A 22,935-nucleotide genomic window follows, 5' to 3' on the forward strand; every position below is an offset into this window, starting at 1 on the left:
GTTTGAATGGAGCGGCCGACTTACATGGGTGCCTCCTGCCGCTCTATTCAAATGGGGGAACTTAGTTGGGATCATCTCCTCTTCTACTGGAGGTGAAAACTTGGTCCGGACTCTACCCTCCAAAGGAACTACTTTTAGCAAATGAGGCAGTGGAAAAATGTCCCAGGGGGTCATTATAAAGGGTTTAGGCTGAATTCACACATCCGTGGAACATGGTCCGTGAGATACCGGACTGGCATCCTGCTGAGTGCACGGCGTCATTGGTTGCTATGACGCCGTGCGCTTCATGCCGCCGCTGCACTACAGTAATACACTATACACTATAATGCGGCTCGGATGCAGACCCATTCGCTTCAATGGGGCCGCAAAAGATGCGGACAGCACTTAGTGTGCTGTCCGCATCCGTTGTACCATTCCGTGGTCCCGCAAAAAAAATATAGCATGTCCTATTCTTGTCCGTTTTGCGGACAAGAATAAGCGTGTCTACAATGGGCCGCCCGTTCCGTTCCGCAAATTGCGGAAGGCACACGTGCGGCTTACGTTCTTTTGAGGATTCGCGGACCTCAAAAAACAGCACGGTCGTGTGCATGTAGCCTAATAGGAATCATAATTATGGGAGGGACCTGAGTTGTCACGGGGGTGTTTTTTCTTTGCTGGTATATAATTATATAATTCCAGTTCAGGCCACTTTCATACTGGCGGTAGCCTTTTCCGGCAGGGTGTTCCGTGCTGCCGCTAGTGCACCATGGTGGCGGAAGAGACAACCCCTTTAAGAGTAATCTGGAACAACCCTACCTGTTTTTTTTTCTTTCTCCAATGAAATCAAAGAGTGGATGGAGGATAAACTGAAATATCAGGAAGCAGTATCAGGGGAAATAAAATGGATTACTTGCAGGATAACAGGCCGAACTGGATGGACAAGGGTCTTTTTTCGGCCTTATGTACTATGTTACTATGTTACTATTAAGAGGGACACTTAGGGAAATTTTGGGGATCCATTGGTGAGAAGCAATACCAAAGGGGTCACCTAGTGATGGATGTGAATAAGGGTGGGTTTTTTTCCTCTCTCTTTCTCCCACCCCCTCCCGGCAGTCCCATGCTTTATATTATATCTTTAATAAATAATGACAATCCTGTCCTGGAATATAAAAGGATTAGGATCTAGATTAAAAAGGGTGGCCGTCTTTAAAGGGAACCTGTCATCAACTTTATGCTGCCCATACTAACGGCAGTATAAAGTACAGACAGGTGAGTGGATTTCAGCGGTCGGTCATTTATAAGTTAAAAGTAAGTGGTTGGCGAGAACCAACATCACAATCATTGCAGACCGGGCCTGGAAAAGAGTCACGGCCTCCTGAGAAGAGTCCTGGTTATTCATGGATTCCTGCCCACCTGCTGATGACTGACAGCCTGGATCCCGCCTTCCCGCACCCTAGCATGCGATCACACCCTCCACCACAACGCACACACCTCGTAGAGTAGTAAACTTTTATAATGTAAACATAAAGAACTGGTTCACAAATAAGTCTTTAGATTGACCTGTTTACCACCTCTAGCTCCCTCCCACTTCTCCAACCACCCAGCACCCTCACTCACATAAAACAATATATATATATATAAAATAATACAGCTGGCAGTGAATTACTGTAAATCCTTACAGTTCTGAAGACTCCAGCGGCTCCGGATCAGTGCTCTGGGCAGCTGGGCTCAGGGCTGGAAGTGGGCACCGCTCTGCAGGAAGGAGACCGGGGCTCGGCTCACCCTAGCGTTGCAGCGCCTCCGCGTGACGTCACAGCGCACAAAGGGCAGGGGAGACGCACCTAGGTTTTAGAAAAGGAAAATAAGAAAAAAATATTTTTCTTTACACCTCAGGTCAGACCACCAATCAGACCCCCAATATTAATCAGACTTCAGCTCACAGCCCCAATCATATCCCCAATGTTAATAAGACCTCAGATCAGACCTCAGATGAGACCCCCATGCCTCATATCAGTCCTCTATGCCTCATATCAGCCCCCAGCCATATGTCGTCAGCCCCCAGCCATATGTCGTCAGCCCCCAGCCATATGTCGTCAGCCCCCAGCCATATGTAATTACACTACGCAAAATAAAATAAAAACCTTTTCGTCTGCTACTGGGCAAAAACCATTTGTCTTATACTAAATCGAGTGTGCGGATTACAAATCCGAAGTCAGAATTGTTATAACACGTCAGAAAATTTTGCTATGCATAAGTATGCCTAAATGAATTAAGCACTTGGAAAGCATTGAATAATTTTGAACAGAACGAGTTTTACTCCAACAATTTCCTGATCTACATCAAAGTTTGCGTAGTAAACAGTGTATGAAAATGTAAATGAATAACAAAATTTCAAAAAAAGTCTTGTTTTTCAGGTTAAAAGTCTTACTTGAGCGAGGCCCAGTACTGTTACAAGTGCTTCAGGCATCTGCTTTTGCGTTTGTGAACGGTCATATTTTCCCATTGCAAAAACCAGCAGCAGTCCCCATCATGTTGGGATTCCAGCGGCCTTGATACCTGCTCTCTATTGTAGAAATATCTTTATGGAACCGCTTTCCATGTTCGTCACTTACGTGTTTCAAATTGGGTGGGAAAAAGTCAAGATGGGAATGTAAGAAATGCACTTTCAATGACATTCGGCAGCCAAGTTGTTCATACGCTGTAAGCATGTTGCCTACTAATTCAGCAGAGTTTGCACCTCGTCTGTTCCCAAGGAAGGTCAGCACTATGAGCACAAACGCATCCCAAGCTGCAAGACGCACTCGCTTTGTCAGATTCTTGCGCTGATCATAAGTAGTGTATTTGCCACATATGTAGCAGAAATTGTCTGGATCGTTAACACATTTGCGTTTATCCATCTTAAGTTTCAAAACGGATAGCACTATAACAGATCACTTTATCCAAATCTGTCAAGCTTGCCTTATATACTTACTGCTGACATCAGCCTGAGTGCGTCGGGACAGGTCCGGACAGGTCCACTGGAATATCTCCAATATAATGCATTAATATTATAACTGAATAGGCTTTGCATGTACTTAGCCCTTCAAGGACCTCCGCTGTCCTCAAACATGGCGCCTGCTCGCACGTGCAGCGGGCGCCATAGCCACCGGGCTTCTGCTTTCAGATGCCGTGGTCAAATGTGACCACGGCATCTGCGCAGTCCGGAAGCAGAAGTTGTGCACTTCCGCTCCGGTAACAGCGTTCCCCGGCTGAGATCGGGGAACCTGTTACATTGATCTAATCAGGCTTTGATCAAGCAGGCTTTGGTGCCTATTAAATGACTATACCAATACAGGCCACTAGGTGGCAGCATTGTATTGGTATAGTGCAAATGAAGTGTTCAATGGTGTCTATATAGACATCAATGAACACAATAGGCAATCTAATGATTGCCAGTTATTGTCACCCAAAGTGACTTAAAAAAGTAAAAAAAAAAAAAAGTTCAAATCACCCCCCTTTCTTTAAAATAAAAATACTTAAACAATACAAAAAATACACATCATGGGCATCGCCAAGTGCGAAGAATGCCCATACTGTCAAAATATAACAATATTAATTGCATACGGCAAATGGGATAACGGGAAAAAAAATAAAAACAGCCAATTTGCAATTTTTTGTCACTTCAACTACCCAAATTTTTTTTAATAAAAAGTGATCAAAAAGTCGCACACACTTCAAATTGGTATCGCTGAAAAGAACAGATGGTCCTGCAAAAAATGAGCCCTCACACAGCCCCGTACACATAACTACAAAAAAGTTATAAAAAAAAATATGTTTTCTCCTCAAAGGTTAAATTTTTTTTTTCAGTATTAAAACGCAAGAAAAATTATACAAGTGTGGTATCATTGTAACCGTATTGACCTGGAGAATGAAGATAACAGGTCAATTTTACCGCATAGTGTACAGTGTAAAAAAAATTAAACCTTTATCAGAATTGCGTTTTTTCCCAATTCTAACCCATTTGAAAAATAAAATCCCGCTCCCTACTACATGGTATGCAACTGTAAATGGTGCCATTACAAAGTACAACTTGTCCCGCAAAAAATAAGCCCTCATAAGGCTATCTAAATGGAAAAATAAAAGTTAGGACTATAGGACGGCTGGGAGTGAAAAACGAAAACGCAAAAATGGAAAATCCCAGGGTCCTTAAGGGGTTAAAAACTAGACGTGTCAGGCAAATAGCGAGTTCATATTTGGAATCAGCTCTTATTTTAGTATAAATCGCATGTTTTTCTCTCAGTAGCAAAATCATTGTTGCACGATCAGCCCCCAGCCATATATATGCAGCCCCCAGCCATATATAATCAGCCCCCAGCCATATATAATCAGCCCCCAGCCATAATGCAGCCCCCAGTCATATATAATCAGCCCCCAGCCATATATAATCAGCCCCCAGCCATATATAATCAGCCCCCAGCCATATATAATCAGCCCCAGCCATATATATTCAGCCCCAGCCATATATATGCAGCCCCCAGCCATAATGCAGCCCCCAGTCATATATAATCAGCCCCCAGCCATATATAATCAGCCCCCAGCCATATATAATCAGCCCCCAGCCATATATAATCAGCCCCCAGCCATATATAAGCAGCCCCCAGCCATATATATGCAGCCCCTAGTCATACATAATGCAGCCCCCAGCCATATATAATCAGCCCCCAGCCATATATATTCAGCCCCAGCCATATATATGCAGCCCCCAGCCATATATATGCAGCCCCCAGCCATATATATGCAGCCCCCTGTCATATATAATCAGCCGCCAGCCATATATAATCAGCCCCCAGCCACAGATCACATAAAAAAAAAAAAGCACTTACTTCTCCTGCTCCTGGACGCCACCGCCCCTCACCGCCCGCGATCTTCTTCCTCCTGCTGTCGGCGTTGCTCATTAGTATTCGCCCCATAAGGGGGGAAGGGGGGGGGGAGTGCATCTTATGGGGCAGGGGCCAGCGGGGCTTAGTATGCTTTTCATTCCTGACATATTACCTACCCAAGGGGGGGGGGGGGTCAGTATAATAAAACACAAGGCTATACATATCCAAATTACAGATGATGTGACAGATAAAGAGGGTCGGTATATTTTTCTAGATTGCATATCTATATATATATATATATAAAGAAGGACGTATGTATGTATATATGTATGTTCCGTGATCACTCAAATATGCAACCATCGATTTCAACGACACTTGGTGCACACATCCATTGCTACCTGGAAAGAAATCTTGCGGGGGTCTCAGCTCTCTAGGACGTACCATTCTTGAGATATTCCCAAAAAATGGCCTGCATTAGCCAATACAGGCCTGCAAGTCTCTCTCTTCATATCCCAACTGCCATACACACGGTCACATGACCCTTATCAGCCAATAGAAGCTCGCAGGCCCTTAGTCTCCACATACACACAGTTTTACTCCAGGTTTCCATAACAACCCAGCCATTTTTCTTCACTGCTGTAGGTCAGCTTTAAAGGGGCAGGGTGCTATGGACGACACTGTTAAGGGAGCGGAGTGCTGTGGAGGTGACAGTTCAGGGGGCAGGTAGGGTGGCCATTCAGGCCACCCTCAAAAGACGGACTTAAAAACCCCGCCCCCAGGTTCTGCTAAGCCACGCCCCTCCTACTCCGCAGCCCATGGGGATTGAACAAATTAAGTTAAAATCAACTTCTGTCAGCTGCAGGGGTGGGAAGGAGGGTGACTTTCTCCCTGCAGCTCACGCTCAGACAGCACAGTGCTGCTGTCTGAGAGTGAGCTCTTCAAAAGGACATCTCTGGAGGACAGAGCCGGACGGAGGACAGGGAGTCTGAAAGCCGGACTGTCCGGCCTAACAGGTCACAGTTAAGGGGGCAGTCCACTATTGAGGTCAGTGTTAAGGGGGTGGGGTGTTGTGAAAATCACTGTTAACGAGACGGGGTACTGTGGAGGTCACTAATAAATGGGCGGCTGCTGTGGAGGTCACTGTTAAAGGGGAGGGCGCTGTGGATGTTATTGTTAAGGGGGCAGGCCGCTGTGGAGGTCACTGTTTTGGGGGTGGGGTACTGTAGAGGTCACTATTATAGTGGATACTGTTGATATCTTAACGACCCACACAAACATTAAATGAAATAGATGAAATATACCCGTGCGAAGTCGGCTCCTTCTGCTAGTTAGATAATAAACCACGGATCCTAGCTGTATATGTATATATGGGGGAACACGGGCGGTTGGACTCCCACCGATTAGACACTTATCCCATATCCTGTGAATATGTGATAAATGAAGAATGTCCCCATATAGTGCCACCAGTAGTAAAGGGCCCCCAGCAATAATAAAAATGCCCCCTATATTAGCCCCAGTAGTAATAAAACCACCCCGAATACTGCCCCCATTGAAATAAAAATGCCCCCCTATAATAAAAATGCCTCTATAGTGCCCCCAGTAATAAAATGCCCCCTATAGTGCTCCCAGTAATAATATAAATGCCCCCATAGTGCCCAAGTAATATTAGAAATGCCCCCTATAGTGCCCCCAATAATAATAGAAATGCCCCCATAGTGCCCCAGTAATAATAAAAATGGCCCCTATACTGCCCCAGTAGTAATATAATGCCTCCTATAGTGCCCTCATTAATAATAGAATGCCCCTATAATAATAGAAATGCCCCTATAATGCCCCTGTAATAGAAATGCCCCCTATAGTGCCCCCAGTAATAGCAATGCCCCCTATAGTGCCCCCAGTAATAATAGAAATGCCCCCTATAGTGCCCCCCAGTAATAAAAGGAATGCCCACTATAGTGCCCCCAGTAATAATAGGAATGCCCCTATAGTGCCCCCAGTAATAATAGGAATGCCCCTATAGTGCCCCCAGTAATAATAGGAATGCCCCCAGTAATAATAGAAATGCTCTCTATAGTGCCCCCAGTAACAATAGAAATGCCCCCAGTAACAATAGAAATGCTCTCTATAGTGCCCCCAGTAACAATAGAAATGCCCCCAGTAATAATAGGAATTCCCCCTATAGTGCCCCCAGTAATAATAGGAATTCCCCCTATAGTGCCCCCAGTAATAATAGGAATGCCCCCTACAGTGCCCCCAGTAATAATAGGAATGCCCCCTATAGTGCCCGTTTTTTCCGGCCTCCGACCTGAGGGTCCTAGTGCAGGCGGTCACAGTGATGTCGTGCTCTCCATGTACCACCTCATATACCTCAGGACTAGTGGCCATGAGGGTGAACGCGGGCAGGGGGCAACCAGGGACCCACCCAGTGGCGTTGCTACAGGGGGGGCAATTGCCCCCCCCAGGTCATTCCTTGCCCCCCCGGTGCCCCCCGCTGATTCGCTGCTGCGCCCGGCCGCACTACTGAGTGAGTGATTCACAAATCACAACACAGACAACATACACAGACATGACAGATGGGGGCGGCGTTCAGACCCAGTGGAGGCAGAGCGTGCAGGGCGGGCGCAGGCTGGGAGTGCGGCAGCCGCAGAGTTGACGTCACCACGTAAAGCTGCGTGCCCGCCCGCTTGCTTCTGTTCTGCAGCTCTGCTACTGCATCTGCTAGTGTCAGCGAGCCTGTCTGTGCCCAGCCCTGCGTCTGCTAGTGTCAGCGAGCCTGTCTGTGCCCAGCCCTGCGTCTGCTAGTGTCAGCGAGCCTGTCTGTGCCCAGCCCTGCGTCTGCTAGTGTCAGCGAGCCTGTCTGTGCCCAGCCCTGCGTCTGCTAGTGTCAGCGAGCCTGTCTGTGCCCAGCCCTGCGTCTGCTAGTGTCAGCGAGCCTGTCTGTGCCCAGCCCTGCGTCTGCTAGTGTCAGCGAGCCTGTCTGTGCCCAGCCCTGCGTCTGCTAGTGTCAGCGAGCTGGTCTGTGCCCAGCCCTGCGTCTGCTAGTGTCAGCGAGCCTGTCTGTGCCCAGCCCTGCGTCTGCTAGTGTCAGCGAGCCTGTCTGTGCCCGGCCCTGCGTCTGCTAGTGTCAGCGAGCCTGTCTGTGCCCAGCCCTGCGTCTGCTAGTGTCAGCGAGCCTGTCTGTGCCCAGCCCTGCGTCTGCTAGTGTCAGCGAGCCTGTCTGTGCCCAGCCCTGCATCTGCTAGTGTCAGCGAGCCTGTCTGTGCCCAGCCCTGCGTCTGCTAGTGTCAGCGAGCCGGTCTGTGCCCAGCCCTGCGTCTGCTAGTGTCAGCGAGCCTGTCTGTGCCCAGCCCTGCGTCTGCTAGTGTCAGCGAGCCTGTCTGTGCCCGGCCCAAGCCCCAGCTTCGGACAGGAGAGGTCCAGAGGAGGACTGTGTGTGGCAACTTCCCAAGAACTCTGCCTGGCCCTGCCCTGGCCGGCCCCTAGGCAAGCTAAGAAGAAAACAAAGTATGAATAAAAAGTTTAAAAAAAAAGTATGTACCCCCACTACCTCGCCTCATGGCCTGCCTGCTTGCGCCCAGCCCCTCCTCAACCCTGATACCCCTATAACTTAGGGTATAATTGGTACATTATACAGGGGTAATATAACTAAGGACCCCTGTATAATGTACCCTGATATCCCTTAGTTATATTACCCCTGTGTAATGTACCCCGATACCCCTTAGTTATAATATTACCCATAATGTCCCCTGATACCCCTCAGTTATATAACTGAGGGTAATCAGGGTACATTATACAGGGGGTAATATAACTTATATTACCACCGTATAATACCTGAGTAACTTATATTACCCTTGTATAATTATGTTGTACCCGGATACCCCTTAGTTATATGATCGCGGTGGGGGGGGGTCATATAACTAAGGGGTATCCGGGTACAACATAATTATACAAGGGTAATTAACTCAGGAGGCCTATCAGGCATTATACGGTGGTAATATAGCTTACATTACCCCTGTATAATGTCCCATGACAGCCCTCCTCAGTTATATTACCCCTGTGTAATGTACCCTGATATCCCTCAGTTATATAATATAATTAAGGGGTATCAGGGTGCATTATACAGGGGTAACATAACTGAGGAGTGCTATCCTATCAGGGACGTAATACAGGGGTAATGTAAGCCATATTACCCCTTTATAATGCCTGATAGCCCTCCTCAGTTATATTACACCCAATGTACCCTGATACCCCTTAATTATATTACCCCGGCGCCAGGGGCGTAGCTGCAGGGGAAGCGGCTGCTTTAGTATTTTTCAGTAGTATGATTAGCTGGTGAATATTATTAGTGCCCCCCCCGTGTATCTTCTGTGCCCCCCTATATATTGATCCTAGAGTCGCCACTGGACCCACCCCAGTATTCAACTGTATCCCCATCCTGAGGAGGGTGACTTACCTGATGACATGGTCATTGTGAGGCGGGGGCCCGCAGCTCCAGGGGCCCTCTGGGCACTGGCCCATTTCCTGTAGGGTCTGAGAGGACCCAAGTATGACAGAAAGCACATGTTCAGGGGCCCCGTGGTACTCAGTTTGTGCTGGGGCCCATTATCTACCAGTTAACCCTTAGACCATGGCATATAACGTTTGTCGGGCTCACCTGAGCTTGTACTCTGCACTTCTGTGGTGAGACTACAACTCCCAACATGTCCTGACACAGCCTGTGGGGAGCCTCCCTGCCGCCGCCGCAGTACCCTCCTTTGGCCACACGATGGCGGCAGCACACCCGCCGGCTGAGGAAGGAAGGGGGGGTTGTCTCAGTCCCTCCCGGCCGCACAATGACTGACACGGACCAAAGTTATCCCGGAATAATGGCAGCACGCATGTGCACGGACCCGGATGTGATCCGCCCGCCGCAGCCCTGCCGGACCGAGCTGTGCCGAACCGGACCGGGCCAGGACAACCCCAAGCGGGTCCCATGTAGGCTAAGTGCACCCCTCCCCCCGCCGGCGTGACCCGAGCTAGAAATGTAATAACCGGGCGGAGATTATAATAACCGGGTGTTACAGGAGCCAGGTAACCCGACAGTGATCGCAACCCGCAGATAGAATAATGGGGTTATAATATCCAGACCCACAGATAGAATAATGGGGTTATAATATCCAGACCCCGCAGATAGAATAATGGGGTTATAATATCCAGACCCCACAGATAGAATAATGAGGTTATAATATCCAGACCCTGCAGATAGAATAATGAGGTTATAATATCCAGACCCCGCAGATAGAATAATGAGGTTATAATATCCAGACCCCACAGATATAATAATGAGGTTATAATATCCAGACCCCGCAGATAGAATAATGGGGTTATAATATCCAGACCCCACAGATATAATAATGGGGTTATAATATCCAGACCCCGCAGATAGAATAATGGGGTTATAATATCCAGACCCCACAGATAGAATAATGAGGTTATAATATCCAGACCCTGCAGATAGAATAATGAGGTTATAATATCCAGACCCCGCAGATAGAATAATGAGGTTATAATATCCAGACCCCACAGATATAATAATGAGGTTATAATATCCAGACCCCACAGATATAATAATGGGGTTATAATATCCAGACCCCGCAGATAGAATAATGGGGTTATAATATCCAGACCCCACAGATAGAATAATGAGGTTATAATATCCAGACCCTGCAGATAGAATAATGAGGTTATAATATCCAGACCCCGCAGATAGAATAATGAGGTTATAATATCCAGACCCCACAGATATAATAATGAGGTTATAATATCCAGACCCCGCAGATAGAATAATGGGGTTATAATATCCAGACCCCACAGATATAATAATGAGGTTATAATATCCAGACCCCGCAGATAGAATAATGAGGTTATAATATCCAGACCCCGCAGATAGAATAATGGGGTTATAATATCCAGACCCCGCAGATAGAATAATGGGGTTATAATATCCAGACCCTGCAGATAGAATAATGAGGTTATAATATCCAGACCCCGCAGATAGAATAATGGGGTTATAATATCCAGACCCCACAGATATAATAATGAGGTTATAATATCCAGACCCTGCAGATAGAATAATGGGGTTATAATATCCAGACCCCACAGATAGAATAATGAGGTTATGATATCCTGACCCCACAGATATAATAATGAGGTTATGATATCCTGACCCCACAGATATAATAATGAGGTTATAATATCCAGACCCCGCAGATATAATAATGGGGTTATAATATCCAGACCCCGCAGATATAATAATGGGGTTATAATATCCAGACCCCACAGATATAATAATGAGGTTATAATATCCAGACCCCACAGATATAATAATGAGGTTATAATATCCAGACCCTGCAGATAGAATAATGAGGTTATAATATCCAGACCCCACAGATATAATAATGAGGTTATAATATCCAGACCCTGCAGATATAATAATGAGGTTATAATATCCTGACCCCGCAGATATAATAATGAGGTTATAATATCCAGACCCCGCAGATATAATAATGAGATTATAATATCCAGACCCCGCAGATAGAATAATGGGGTTATAATATCCTGACCCCACAGATATAAGAAAATCCACTGATGTTCACAAGACTCCTCAGATCCAGTTATAATAATCAGGTTGGATCATAAAAAATAAAAAAAATAAAAAATATATAAAATATGTAATATAATAATCCAATCCTGTAAGGAAATAATTTTAACAATTACATTATTACAGTCTGGTAATTATAGCGCTATAACATCATAATAACCAGAACTTGCTGCAAGATTGTCTTATTATAATTCAAAGAAGCAGCAATCATAATAATATCTAGTTATAATATCCAGAGCCGGTGATTATAATAAGGTCCAGAGTCAGTAACTATAATAAAGTGTAGTTATAAAATCCAGATCCGGTAATTAGAATCCGTCCGGTTATAAGTGTACGTACGGATTCCGCTCCTTTCTTCTGGATTGCGCTGAATTTTTCATCCCCCTCTTGTTCATATAGGGAGTTCAGTCTTTCTTGCAGCAGCTTTGGTGAGGTGTAGAGCACGTCCTGGGCTTCTGCGCCGGGTCATGTGGTCGGTCCAGGGGTCACTAACTTTCCATATCTTGGCCTTTTTGTCTCTAGAATATGGATTTCCGTGGGAAAAAGTATGAACGTGGCAGCAACTGGTCGGACCCGGAGGTGGTGGAGCTGCTGCAGCTCTGGGGCAATGAGTCGGTGCAGATGGAGCTGGAGAGCTGCCTGAGGAACCAGCACGTCTTCAACCGGATCGCAGACGTCCTGAGGGAGAAAGGGATCCACCGCACCGGCGACCAGTGCCGCGAGAAGATCAAGAAGATGAAGCTGGAGTACCGGCGGCTGAAGGACAACAGTAAGACGCTGCGTGGCGGCCGAGCGTGGAAGTTCTACGAGGTCATGGACCGGGTGCTGACCCACCGCCCGACCATCTCCTATGGAGCCATGGGCCCCGGCGGGGTGCTGGGGCAGGCGGTCCTGCAGGGGCCGCTCTCGGACGGCTTCCACAACCACTTCCCTCAGTACGGCCATGCCCAGCATTCGGATCTGATGGAGATCAAATGTGAGGAGGTGCAATCTGACGAGCAGTGTCTGACCCCCGAACCCCCCTCCATGACCTACATACACGACTCTGGGGCCGAGCAGGAAGAGGAGGAGCAGAGCCTGATGGAGCGGGGGGCCCCCGACTCCCCCATGTCGAGAGTGGAGGTGACCGAAGACGTCAGCGCGTCCCCCTCAGGTAAGGCAGCGGCTATAGAGACCATGTTGAGTTAATTGAAGGGGTCCCATTCTTAGGGCCCCGCATTATAGCTACAGCCAGGGGCCACGCCCAACACACTCAGGACGGCCACATAGGCGCCCACCCCCTTCTGAAAAGAGTATGGCCAGTTTATGGATGCCGTATTATGACCTCAGGATAGGAGGTAACTGATAAATCAATGGGGGTCTGACCGATGGGAACCCCGTGTCCCCCATTTGAATCGAGTGGCGGTAAAGCATGCCCGCTACAGTACACCGGCAGTCCCATAGAGATGAATGGAGCAGCAGCGAGCATGCTCGACCACCTCTCCAATCGGTGACGGCCGAGTATGCGCCCTTTCTGATGGGTGTGACGCCCGCCAATCTCGCAGATGACTTTGTGTCACCAGAATACCCCTTTAAATCCTATACAGACCCGATACGTCTCACAGCTGAGAGTTTGCCACAATTGTATCCAGTCCAGACAATTCCTAAAAGGTGACACCCACTGTGAATATATAGCGCCGTCCTGTGCCGCCTCAGTCCCAGCTCGCCCTCTGTTGTCCTTGTCCAACCCCCCATCTCCATCATTGCGGACGATAAGAGGTTAAATCATACCGCGCGATGTGCTGCGGTCCCGTGAGAGGCTCGCAGTGGATCTGACGCTACCGCACGGTCGGCTCTTGTACAGAGCGCCACTGTCTGCTTAGAGGGGGGACAGAAGCATCACTCGGGAGTCAGTCTTCCGTGCGTGAAGAAATTGGGAGTTGTACTCCGGAGCCGCCCGAGAGAAAGCGAACCAAGGGGTGAGACAGCAGGCTGGGGGAACAAAAAACGGTGCCATATCTTCCTAATGTAGCGTAAACTTCGCAAAAGTTATGCAAATCAAGGAGTAACACGTGGGTCTGGAGTATATAAATGATTCTGTTCATCCTGAGCCTCCTGGTTCATGATTGCAATGTAGGAACTGGCAGGGCGAGGGGGCGGTGGTGGTAACGTTGCTTTGTTCTTTCAGGCTTTAGCGAATCCAACATGGCCGGATCGTCCGGGCAGGGCCGTCGCCAGCGGTTATGGAGAAAGCGTAAAAACCACGAACCGTTGAACCAGCTGATCTCCCAGATGCTGATGGCGCAGCGAGCGTCCGAGGAGCGCTTCCTCCAGATGGAGGAGCGGCGGATGGAGCAGGAGCAGGAGGCCGAGGAACGGAGGCTGCGCCTGGAGGAGCGGAGGCTGCAGCTGGACCGCCAGCACGAGCTGCGGATGTTCACCGTTTTTGCCCAGATGTTGGGCATGATACGCCAGGGGGGAGGGGCAGAGGCCACGCTCCCCACAGACGTCGGCCTTTCTCGAGAGGGGGACGTCGTAGGCAAGGGAGTATCGGGGAAGGTGCAGCAGGAGTCCACAGTGGGGGACGTCTACAGCTGCAGCCAGTACTGCAGTCCCTATCTCTCCACCCGCGGGAACATCCTGAGCAGCTTCCATGGATCCGCCGAGGAGGGGTACAGAGCCTACCACGAAGACAAGTACGACGAGGACAAGAACCCCAATGTGAGTGCAGGGAGTGCCATATTTATATCAGGAGGTTTGTTACAGTGTACCAGTGCATTCTCAGCCTGGAGTACAGGGTCGCATTGTTGCTGTGTCCAGTGATGACTGACACATTGTAACAAGCCCATCAGCTGTACAAGCAGGACGAGGTCGCTGTGGCTGACTCTATTCACTGACAGCAATGCACTTTTACTGAGCTATCGATTGGAGGTCTGACATGTGGGGAGCCCCTTTAATCTTATAGTGGGGCGACATTTATCTTCTCCGTTTTTTTAGGGAATCATCAACTTCGGCACCAGTGAGAACAAGCTGTGCTTTGATCTGATGTCCAAGCGGGTAAGTACTCCTGGGGGATGCAGTAAGGGGAGTGGTTAAGTAGTCATGGTGGGGTGGATGAGTAACATTGTGACAGGTGCACCCACAACTACAACAAGCGAGACCCCCCCCCCCCCCATGTTTTATCAGCTACCAGAGGATGAAGGAGACTGTCCTGGGTATCTTTCTGAGGACTATATTTACAGCTGCCAGAAGGGAAAGGAGGCTGACTAGGGAACTTTCTGGAGACTATATTCACAGTTACCAGAGGGAGAAGGAGACTGACTGTGGAACTTTATGAGGACTATGTTTAAACCTGTCAGAGGTGGGGAAAAGAGACTGACTGGGAAACTTTCTGAGGACTATACTTATTGCTGCCAGAGGGGGGAGGAGACTGACTTGGGAATTTTCTGAAGACTTTACAGCTACCAGAGGGGGAAGGAGGCTGACTAGGGGATCAGGACTATATTTACAGCTACCAGAAGGGGAAGCAGGCTGACTAGGGGATCAGGACTATATTAACAGCTACCAGAAGGGGAAGCAGGCTGACTAGGGGATCAGGACTATATTTACAGCTACCAGAGGGGGAAGGAGGCTGACTAGGGGATCAGGACTATATATACAGCTACCAGAAGGGAAAGAGGCTGACTAGGGAACCTTCTGAGACTATACATACAGCTGCCAGAAGGGGAAGGAGACTGACTGGGGAACTTTCTGAGGACTACAATTATGGCAGCCAGGGGGGAATGGTGAATAGCGGGAGAACTTTCTAAAAACAAAGTGGTTAAGTGAAAAAATTTAAATCCTCATCAATGTCCAGATATAAATTAAGAGCCGATATCTCAGCCCAGCGGTCAGATACTAAAAAGCTGTTTTCATGTTATTCCTGCGCATTAAAGGGCCTTTTAAAACGAGTATTTTTTAAGCCCCTCCCCCATTCTTAGTTTGCAGTGTAGAAATGAATTACTTACCTGTGGTTACTTCCCGGCAGCTGACACAGAGTGACATGAACGTGATTGAGCCGCCGCTGCTGCAGTACCCGGACTGGAAGGGACACACCTTGTGAGTATTGCAAACGTTAACCATGCCCATTCACTGACATCAAGCAGAGATCTTCTTTTTTTTTTTTTTTTAAAGGAATTAAATCAATTGTCGATTAAAAAGTTGTAGAACTTTTAATTTGTGCAGTGATTAATTCCTGTGTAAACCTGGAAGGCCCCTTTAGTAAGTACGTATTTTTATTAATTTCCTTGTCTGTCGTTTTCTCCTCCTTTCCGCTTTTCTTTCAGCCTGAGGGAGGAGGTGGCGCGTTTTTTTACCTATTACTGTAAAGCACCTGCACCTTTAAATCCTGAAAATGTAAGTACTGCTGATATCGTCGGACTGAAGGGGAGACCTCGGCTTGTGTCCGGCTGCTGACGCCCCGGCTCTTTCCCATGTCTCATAGGTGGTCATCTTGAATGGCTGCGGCTCCCTGTTCTCCTCCTTGGCCGCGGTCCTGTGCGATCCAGGAGGTAGGTTTACTGGGTCATGGGTAGTGCATGTCAGGAGGCTGCATCCACCCCGTAAGGCCTCATGCACACGTCCCCGTCTTTGTTTTGCAGTCTGCAAGCCTTGGATCTGCAAAACCGGCCCTATTGTAGAGCTGCCTATTCTTGTCCGCAAAATGGAGAAGAATGGGACGTGTCTCTTTTTAGTGGAATAGATACACGGACATTCGGATGTGGACAGCACGCGGTGTGCTTTCCACGTTTTTTTGCAGCTCCATTAAAACGAATATGTCCGATATGCAAAAACGTGTATTGGATGCAGATGCGCATGAGGCCTAACTGGGAAAAAATATGTCAGCCCCGGGTGCAGGTATAATCAGCAACAATAGAAAATATATATATATTATAGTATAAAATTATTTAATATATTTTAAATTGACTGCAACAGAAAGGGGACAGAATTAAAAAAAATAAGTTAATCAAAAAATAGAAAAAAATGAACAAAAAAGATTTTTTTTTTTATACCTTTTATTCCCCTGATATCACACAAAAAATAAAAATAAACTAATATAAAAATGAGATAAAATAACCAAAACAATAAATAAATAAAGGACAAGTAGGGCTATTTTCACACTTGCGGCAGGACGGATCCGACAGGCTGTTCACCCTGTCGGATCCGTCCTTCCGCTATTTCGCTGTGCCGCCGCTCCGTCCCCATTGACTATAATGGGGACGGGGGCGGAGCTCCGGTGCAGCACGGCGAAAGGCCGCCGGACTAAAAGTCTTGCATGTCCGACTTTAGTCAGGCGGCCTCTCACCGCGAACTGCCGTGCTGCGCCGGAGCTCCGCCCCCGTCCCCATTATAGTCAATGGGGACGGAGCGGCGGCACGGCGAAATAGCGGAAGGACGGATCCGACAGGGTGAACAGCCTGTCGGATCCGTCCTGCCGCAAGTGTGAAAATAGCCTAAATGAAAAATAACCAAGAAAAAAAAACGTATGAGAATTTTAACGCTTGTGCAGTGGCGGTTCCTCGTGCCGCACCGTGTAACGTTGTGATTACTATTGGCAGATGCGATTCTGATCGCCGCCCCCTTCTATGGAGGAATCACACAGAGTATCTTCCTGTACAGTGGCATCAAGCTGGTCTACGTGCACCTGGAGAGCAAGGTGAGGAGGGTGCGGGGTGGCGAGGCAGGGACTGTAAAATATGGCAGAGCTCCGGTGGGAGAGTCCTAAGGTTCCCAGTCATGCACAGATGCAGGGTCCCGGGGCTCAGAATGGCCGCCAGGTGGAGACCGGGATCAGAGGCAGTGGTCTTCCAGCACGTTCACATTGGTCATTCATCTACCTGTCTTGCTTTGCCGGTATTGTCCACCTTCAGATTTGATGCAGAGGACTAAAGCGTCCGTCACATGGTTGTTGGGTCTCCTTATTTTTCAGGTCACGTTACCGGGAAACCGTCCGTTCCAGCTGACCGTGGCGAAACTGGAATCAACCATGCAGACTGCCAAGGAGGAGGTAATGTGTCCTCAGAACCCGGTGCAACCGATGGCAAAAGTATCAGTGTGAGTGCAGTGTGTGGTTCACTGACAGCAAGCAGATAGCTTGACAACGGTGAGTGAATAGGGGGGCTGAGTCCAGAGAGTCCAGAGAGGAGAGTGGTTACAGAGAGGCGGCTGTGGGGCTTGTCAGGCAACCCATTGATGTGAATGGACACTGCGTAATACTTCATTTCCCCTGTGTTGAACACTAGTACCACTGATTGCTGGGAGTCCCAGCGGGGAGACACTTTATGATGAGCTTATTTTTAAGGGAGCCTTCTAACAAATAGGGGTTGTCCAAAGTGAAAAGCGTCAATTTTTTTTTAAACATAAAACATTTTAAATTAAACTTTGTGCTGCACACAACAAACTCTGCTATTCCTGCTGAGCCGACACTGTATCCATTGCTTTCTGTAGGGCACTAATGTAAAGGCATTCATCCTGTTAAATCCGCAAAACCCCTTGGGAGACGTATACTCTGCGGCTGAAATGTTGGACTTCTTAGAATTTGCCAAAAGGTAAAGTGAAACCTTGTCTGTTATTATCCTGTACTGATCCTGAGTTACATCCTGTATTATACTCCAGAGCTGCACTCACTATTCTGCTGGTGCAGTCACTGTGTGCATACATTACTTATCCTGTACTGATCCTGAGTTACATCCTGTATTATACTCCAGAGCTGCACTCACTATTCTGCTGGTGGAGTCACTGTGTACATTACATTACATTATTTATCCTGTACGGATCCTGAGTTACATCCTGTATTATACTCCAGAGCTGCACTCACTATTCTCCTGGTGCAGTCACTGTGTACATACATTACTTATCCTGTACTGATCCTGAGTTACAATCCTGTATTATAATCCAGAGCTGCACTCACTATTCTGCTGGTGCAGTCACTGTGTACATACATTACTTATCCTGTACTGATCCTGAGTTACATCCTGTATTATACTCCAGAGCTGCACTCACTATTCTGCTGGTGCAGTCACTGTGTACATACATTACTTATCCTGTACTGATCCGGAGTTATATCCTGTATTATACTCCAGAGCTGCACTCACTATTCTGCTGGTGCAGTCACTGTGTACATACATTACTTATCCTGTACTGATCCTGAGTTACATTCTGTATTATACTCCAGAGCTGCAATCACTATTCTGCTGGTGCATTCACTGTGTACATACATTACTTATCCTGTACTGATCCTGAGTTACATCCTGTATTATACTCCAAAGCTGCACTCACTATTCTGCCGATGCAGTCATTGTGTACATACATTACATTCCTTATCCTGTACTGATCCTGAGTTATATCCTGTATTATACTCCACAGCTGCACTCACTATTCTGCTGGTGGAGACACTGTGTACATACATGATATTACTTATAATGTAATATAATCTTGTACTGATCCTGAGTTGCAGCCCTTATAATATACTAAAGCTACCATCAGTATTCTGCTGGCTTCAGAGCTGAACTCGCCTAGCATTTAGAAATTGTTCAGTATCCGGTGATTTACATTCTGGAAAATGTTTGTAGTCCAGCCTCTGTACAGAAATGTAAAGTAGAGGAAGCTGCATTATAGGAGTTTAGCTAAATTGTTAACTGAGTCTGTTGACCAGATTGCAGACTCTTTTCAATAACTACCAGCAGAATTATGAATGCAGCTCTGTAGTATACGAATGTAAACTGATGGTGATTAACATTGTTACAATATTTATAGACACGTACAACGGCACAGGATTCATTGGATTTCTCTTTGTCTTGTAGGCACTCTTTGCACGTCATAGTGGATGAGATTTATATGCTGTCCGTGTTTGACGAGTCTGTAGTGTTCCACAGCGTGCTGAGCCTGGACAAGTACGATCGTCGTCTGATTATATACTGTGGTCGGGGGGGTTGTACAAGAGTCGCACATGTCCCCAAAGTGGCAGAAATAGCCATTTTACCGTTAAAATCCTCTAATCTCTTTACAGCCGTGCTCAGCTTTAATTCTCCCTGAGCAGCGCTCTTCTAAAATGTTAGATGAAATCTGATTGGTTGTAGTAGGCAATGCTGCCCTTCTTAGCTCCTCCCCTTTTTCATAATTCACTGTGTTGTTCTGTATGTTTTTAGGCTTCCTGATCCTCAGAGGACTCACGTTATGTGGGGAATTAGCAAGGTAAGGATAATTTCTTGATGTAACACCCCCCAACCCCTCAGAAGGCATGATGGCGGGGAAAAAAACAGCTAAAATGGAGCGGAGCTTTCAGTATGAGCAGTATTATGTGTAGGAGGCGGGCAGAACAGGAAGTCTGGGTGTTGCGGCTTCAGCCAATCACCGCAGAGCAGGAAGTGATGTCAGAGAAGGGGTGTGGCTTGTACAGCCCAGTAACCTGCAGCAGCAGTTATTTCCTGGGCCTGGAAGTTGCATTTGGAATACAGAGAACTGTCCCTATCCCCTGGATACGACATTCAGAGCTGGGCGACAACCTCTTGGGTGGCTAGAATTTGGACTATTTTGTTTGTCGGCTTTCCCAGAGCTCAGAAAGAATTAAAATGCCCCTTGAATTTTTAAATTTAATTTTTTTGCTGGTCTCTTTGCTTTGTGTAGTGTTTCGTTCTATCATTTTCCACCCTGCAGGACTTTGCCGTCTCAGGAGTTCGGTTTGGGACGCTCTACTCCCAGAATCAGGACGTCTGCAATGGCGTGGCCTCTCTCTGCTACTTCCACGGGGTCTGTGGCCCCATGCAGTACAAGATAGCTCAGCTGCTGCGTGACCGAGGTGAGGTCTTGGGGCACGTGATGGGAGATGGGGGAGTTTCTGCTGCGGAGTGGTCTCCCCTTTAGGCTAGGTCTACACGACGACATTTGTCGCGCAACAATTTTTATAATGGCAGTCTATGGTGTCGCACTGCAACATGCAACATGCTGCGACTGCGACGCAACAGTCGCAGAAAATCCATTCGAGATGGATTTTTCTGCGACTGTTGCGTCGCAGTCGCAGCATGTTGCATGTTGCAGTGCGACACCATAGACTGCCATTATAAAAATTGTTGTGCGACAATTGGTGCAACAAAATGTTGCGCTGCAAATGTTGCAGTGTAGTTGTGCCCTATCTGTCGCGCGACTTATTGTTGTCGTGTAGACCTAGCCTTAAAGGGCATCTGTCAGCAGATTTGTGCCTATGACACGGGCACCTGGCAGTTGAAGACATCTGTGTTGGTCCCATGTTCATATGTGCCCACGTTGTTGAGAAAAATGAAGTTTTTATATATGCAAATGAGCCTCTAAGGAGCAACGGGGGCGTTGCCGTTACACCTAAAGGCTGAGCTCTCTCTGCATCTGCCAAACCCCTGCACTTTGATTGACAGGGCCAGGCAGTGAAAACATCATCACACCTGACCCTGTGTGGCAATTTAGAGAGAGCGGAGCCTGTAGGTGCAACGGCAACACGCCAGTTGCTCCTAGAGACTCGTTTGCATATAATAAAACTTAATTTTTCTCAGCAATGCGGGCACATATGAACATGGGACCAACACAAATGCCTTCAGCTGCCAAGCAGACATGTAACAGGTCAGCCAGTGTAACGGGTACAAAACTGCTGACAGATGCCCTTTAAGGTGGCCATAAGCAAACCTAACTAAGTTGGCCGGTATGTACTGCTTGCACTCTGGTTTGGCCTCTTATACTCACCAGACTGTGTTTCTGTTCATTGTCTAGACTGGATTAACCAGGTTTACTTACGTATCAATCACTCTCGCTTACGGGCGGCTCAGGCGTATGTGGCAGACGAGCTCCGCGCCATCGGCGTTCCCTTTCTAAACCGCAGCGCAGGATTCTTCATCTGGATTGACTTCCGTAAGGTGAGAAGCTGCAGGTGGTAACTTAGTTATAGGAGGGTTGGATACATTGTTACAACCTCTTAATGGCCCCAGATACGCCTTTTTTTACGGCGGTCATTAATGGGCCTTATTCTCGAGCGCCGTGCGGTAGAATAACAGCTGCACGGGAGATCATGCAGTCATGTTTCGGATGCCTGTCGGCTTCTCCCGTCCCCGTTGCTCTATACAGAGAGGCGCTGGCGCAACTTCCACTGGTCCTAGTGATCTTGCGATCGTCGGGTGACAGGTCACACGAGCAATGCTTACAGTGACCATAATGGAAATGCTGCAAATATTACAATAGTGGATGAGAAATAAAAAAAATAAAAAAACATCCATGTTCTGTGGAAAATGTCCCCAATGGAATCCGCACGAGGTGGGGATTTTAAATCCGCAGCAAGTCAAATTTATATTGCATCCAATATTCTACAAGGATTTCATCCTTTGCAATGCATTGGGTGAAATCTGCAGCAAATCCACCCCTAAAAACCACATGTAACTCATGCAGATTAACATTTGCTAAATATGAGATTAAAGGGACTCTGTCACCACTTTCTAACCCCCCCTTTTAAAACTATTGTTCTCTCCATGGCGCCCTTGTGATTACAAAGGTGTTGTTATAACATAAATTCGCCGTCTCGTTTTGATAAAAATACCTTTTATCTAACCTGTCAATCTTGTGGATAAGGTGCCCAGGGCGTTTCTGAAGGTCTGAAGCTGCCGCCCGCCGCCGTTGGTGCCCAGCTCCTCCCCTGATCCTTTCAGCGCCGCCTGCATGTAAAGAAATCCGCCTCCGGCTCTCGCTCAGTGCCCCCTCCTCCTTTTCAAAGATCCCGCGCGTGCGCACAGGCCTGTGCCTGATGCGCCCGTGCGGACATTTAGAATCAGCCTCATTGAGCGAAGTGCGCATGCGCGCACTTCGCTCAACCTCCTCATAAGACGAGCACAGGCCTGTGCGCACGCGCGGGATCTTTGAAAAGGAGGAGGGGGCACTGAGCGAGAGCCGGAGCCGGAGGCGGATTTCTTTACATTCAGGCGGCGCTGAAAGGATCAGGGGAGGAGCTGGGCACCAACGGCGGCAGCTTCAGAGCTTCAGAAACGCCCTGGGCACCTTATCCACAAGATTGACAGGTTAGATAAAAGGTATTTTTATCAAAACGAGACGGCGAATTTATGTTATAACAACACCTTTGTAATCACAAGGGCGCCATGGAGAGAACAATACTTTTAAAAGGGGGGGTTAGAAAGTGGTGACAGAGTCCCTTTAAAGGGGTTTTCCGAGAGTACAGTATTGATGACCTACCCTCAAGATAGGTCATCCGTATCTGATTGGTGGGCACCTCCGCTGATCAGCTCTTGGAAGGAGCCGCGGCACTCTGGCCTCTTTCTAGGCAAGTGATCACATTTAGCGGACACATGGCCCAGGAGGTGCAGCTCAATCCCATTCAACTGGACGGTCCTGGGCAGCAATACCACTCGCAACCACTACACAATGTACGGCGCCGTGCTTGGTAAGTTGTGAAGAGGCTGCAGGGCTCTACTC

General features: G+C 47.6%; 1 protein-coding gene across 4 annotated transcripts in view; it reads left to right on the plus strand.

Moving 5' to 3' along the window:
* The window catches only part of ACCS (1-aminocyclopropane-1-carboxylate synthase homolog (inactive)), a 66,669-nt gene that overhangs the window by 34,417 nt on the left and 9,317 nt on the right, over positions 1 to 22,935 (plus strand). For 2 of the 4 annotated variants that reach the window (XM_040408854.1, XM_040408853.1), the window contains exons 2-14: positions 12,001 to 12,631; positions 13,646 to 14,178; positions 14,455 to 14,514; positions 15,485 to 15,555; positions 15,783 to 15,852; positions 15,941 to 16,007; positions 17,055 to 17,152; positions 17,426 to 17,503; positions 17,944 to 18,044; positions 19,299 to 19,388; positions 19,644 to 19,689; positions 20,152 to 20,293; positions 21,232 to 21,374. In XM_040408854.1, coding sequence (XP_040264788.1) covers positions 12,001 to 12,631; positions 13,646 to 14,178; positions 14,455 to 14,514; positions 15,485 to 15,555; positions 15,783 to 15,852; positions 15,941 to 16,007; positions 17,055 to 17,152; positions 17,426 to 17,503; positions 17,944 to 18,044; positions 19,299 to 19,388; positions 19,644 to 19,689; positions 20,152 to 20,293; positions 21,232 to 21,374 — 2,130 coding nt within the window. Of the gene's footprint in view, positions 1 to 9,390; positions 9,909 to 12,000; positions 12,632 to 13,645; positions 14,179 to 14,454; positions 14,515 to 15,484; positions 15,556 to 15,782; positions 15,853 to 15,940; positions 16,008 to 17,054; positions 17,153 to 17,425; positions 17,504 to 17,943; positions 18,045 to 19,298; positions 19,389 to 19,643; positions 19,690 to 20,151; positions 20,294 to 21,231; positions 21,375 to 22,935 lie in introns of those variants that run through there. The other 2 variants (XM_040408856.1, XM_040408855.1) reach the window with 2 other exon arrangements.

This window comes from Bufo bufo, chromosome 10 (assembly GCF_905171765.1).
Source record: "Bufo bufo chromosome 10, aBufBuf1.1, whole genome shotgun sequence".
NCBI lineage: Eukaryota > Metazoa > Chordata > Amphibia > Anura > Bufonidae > Bufo > Bufo bufo.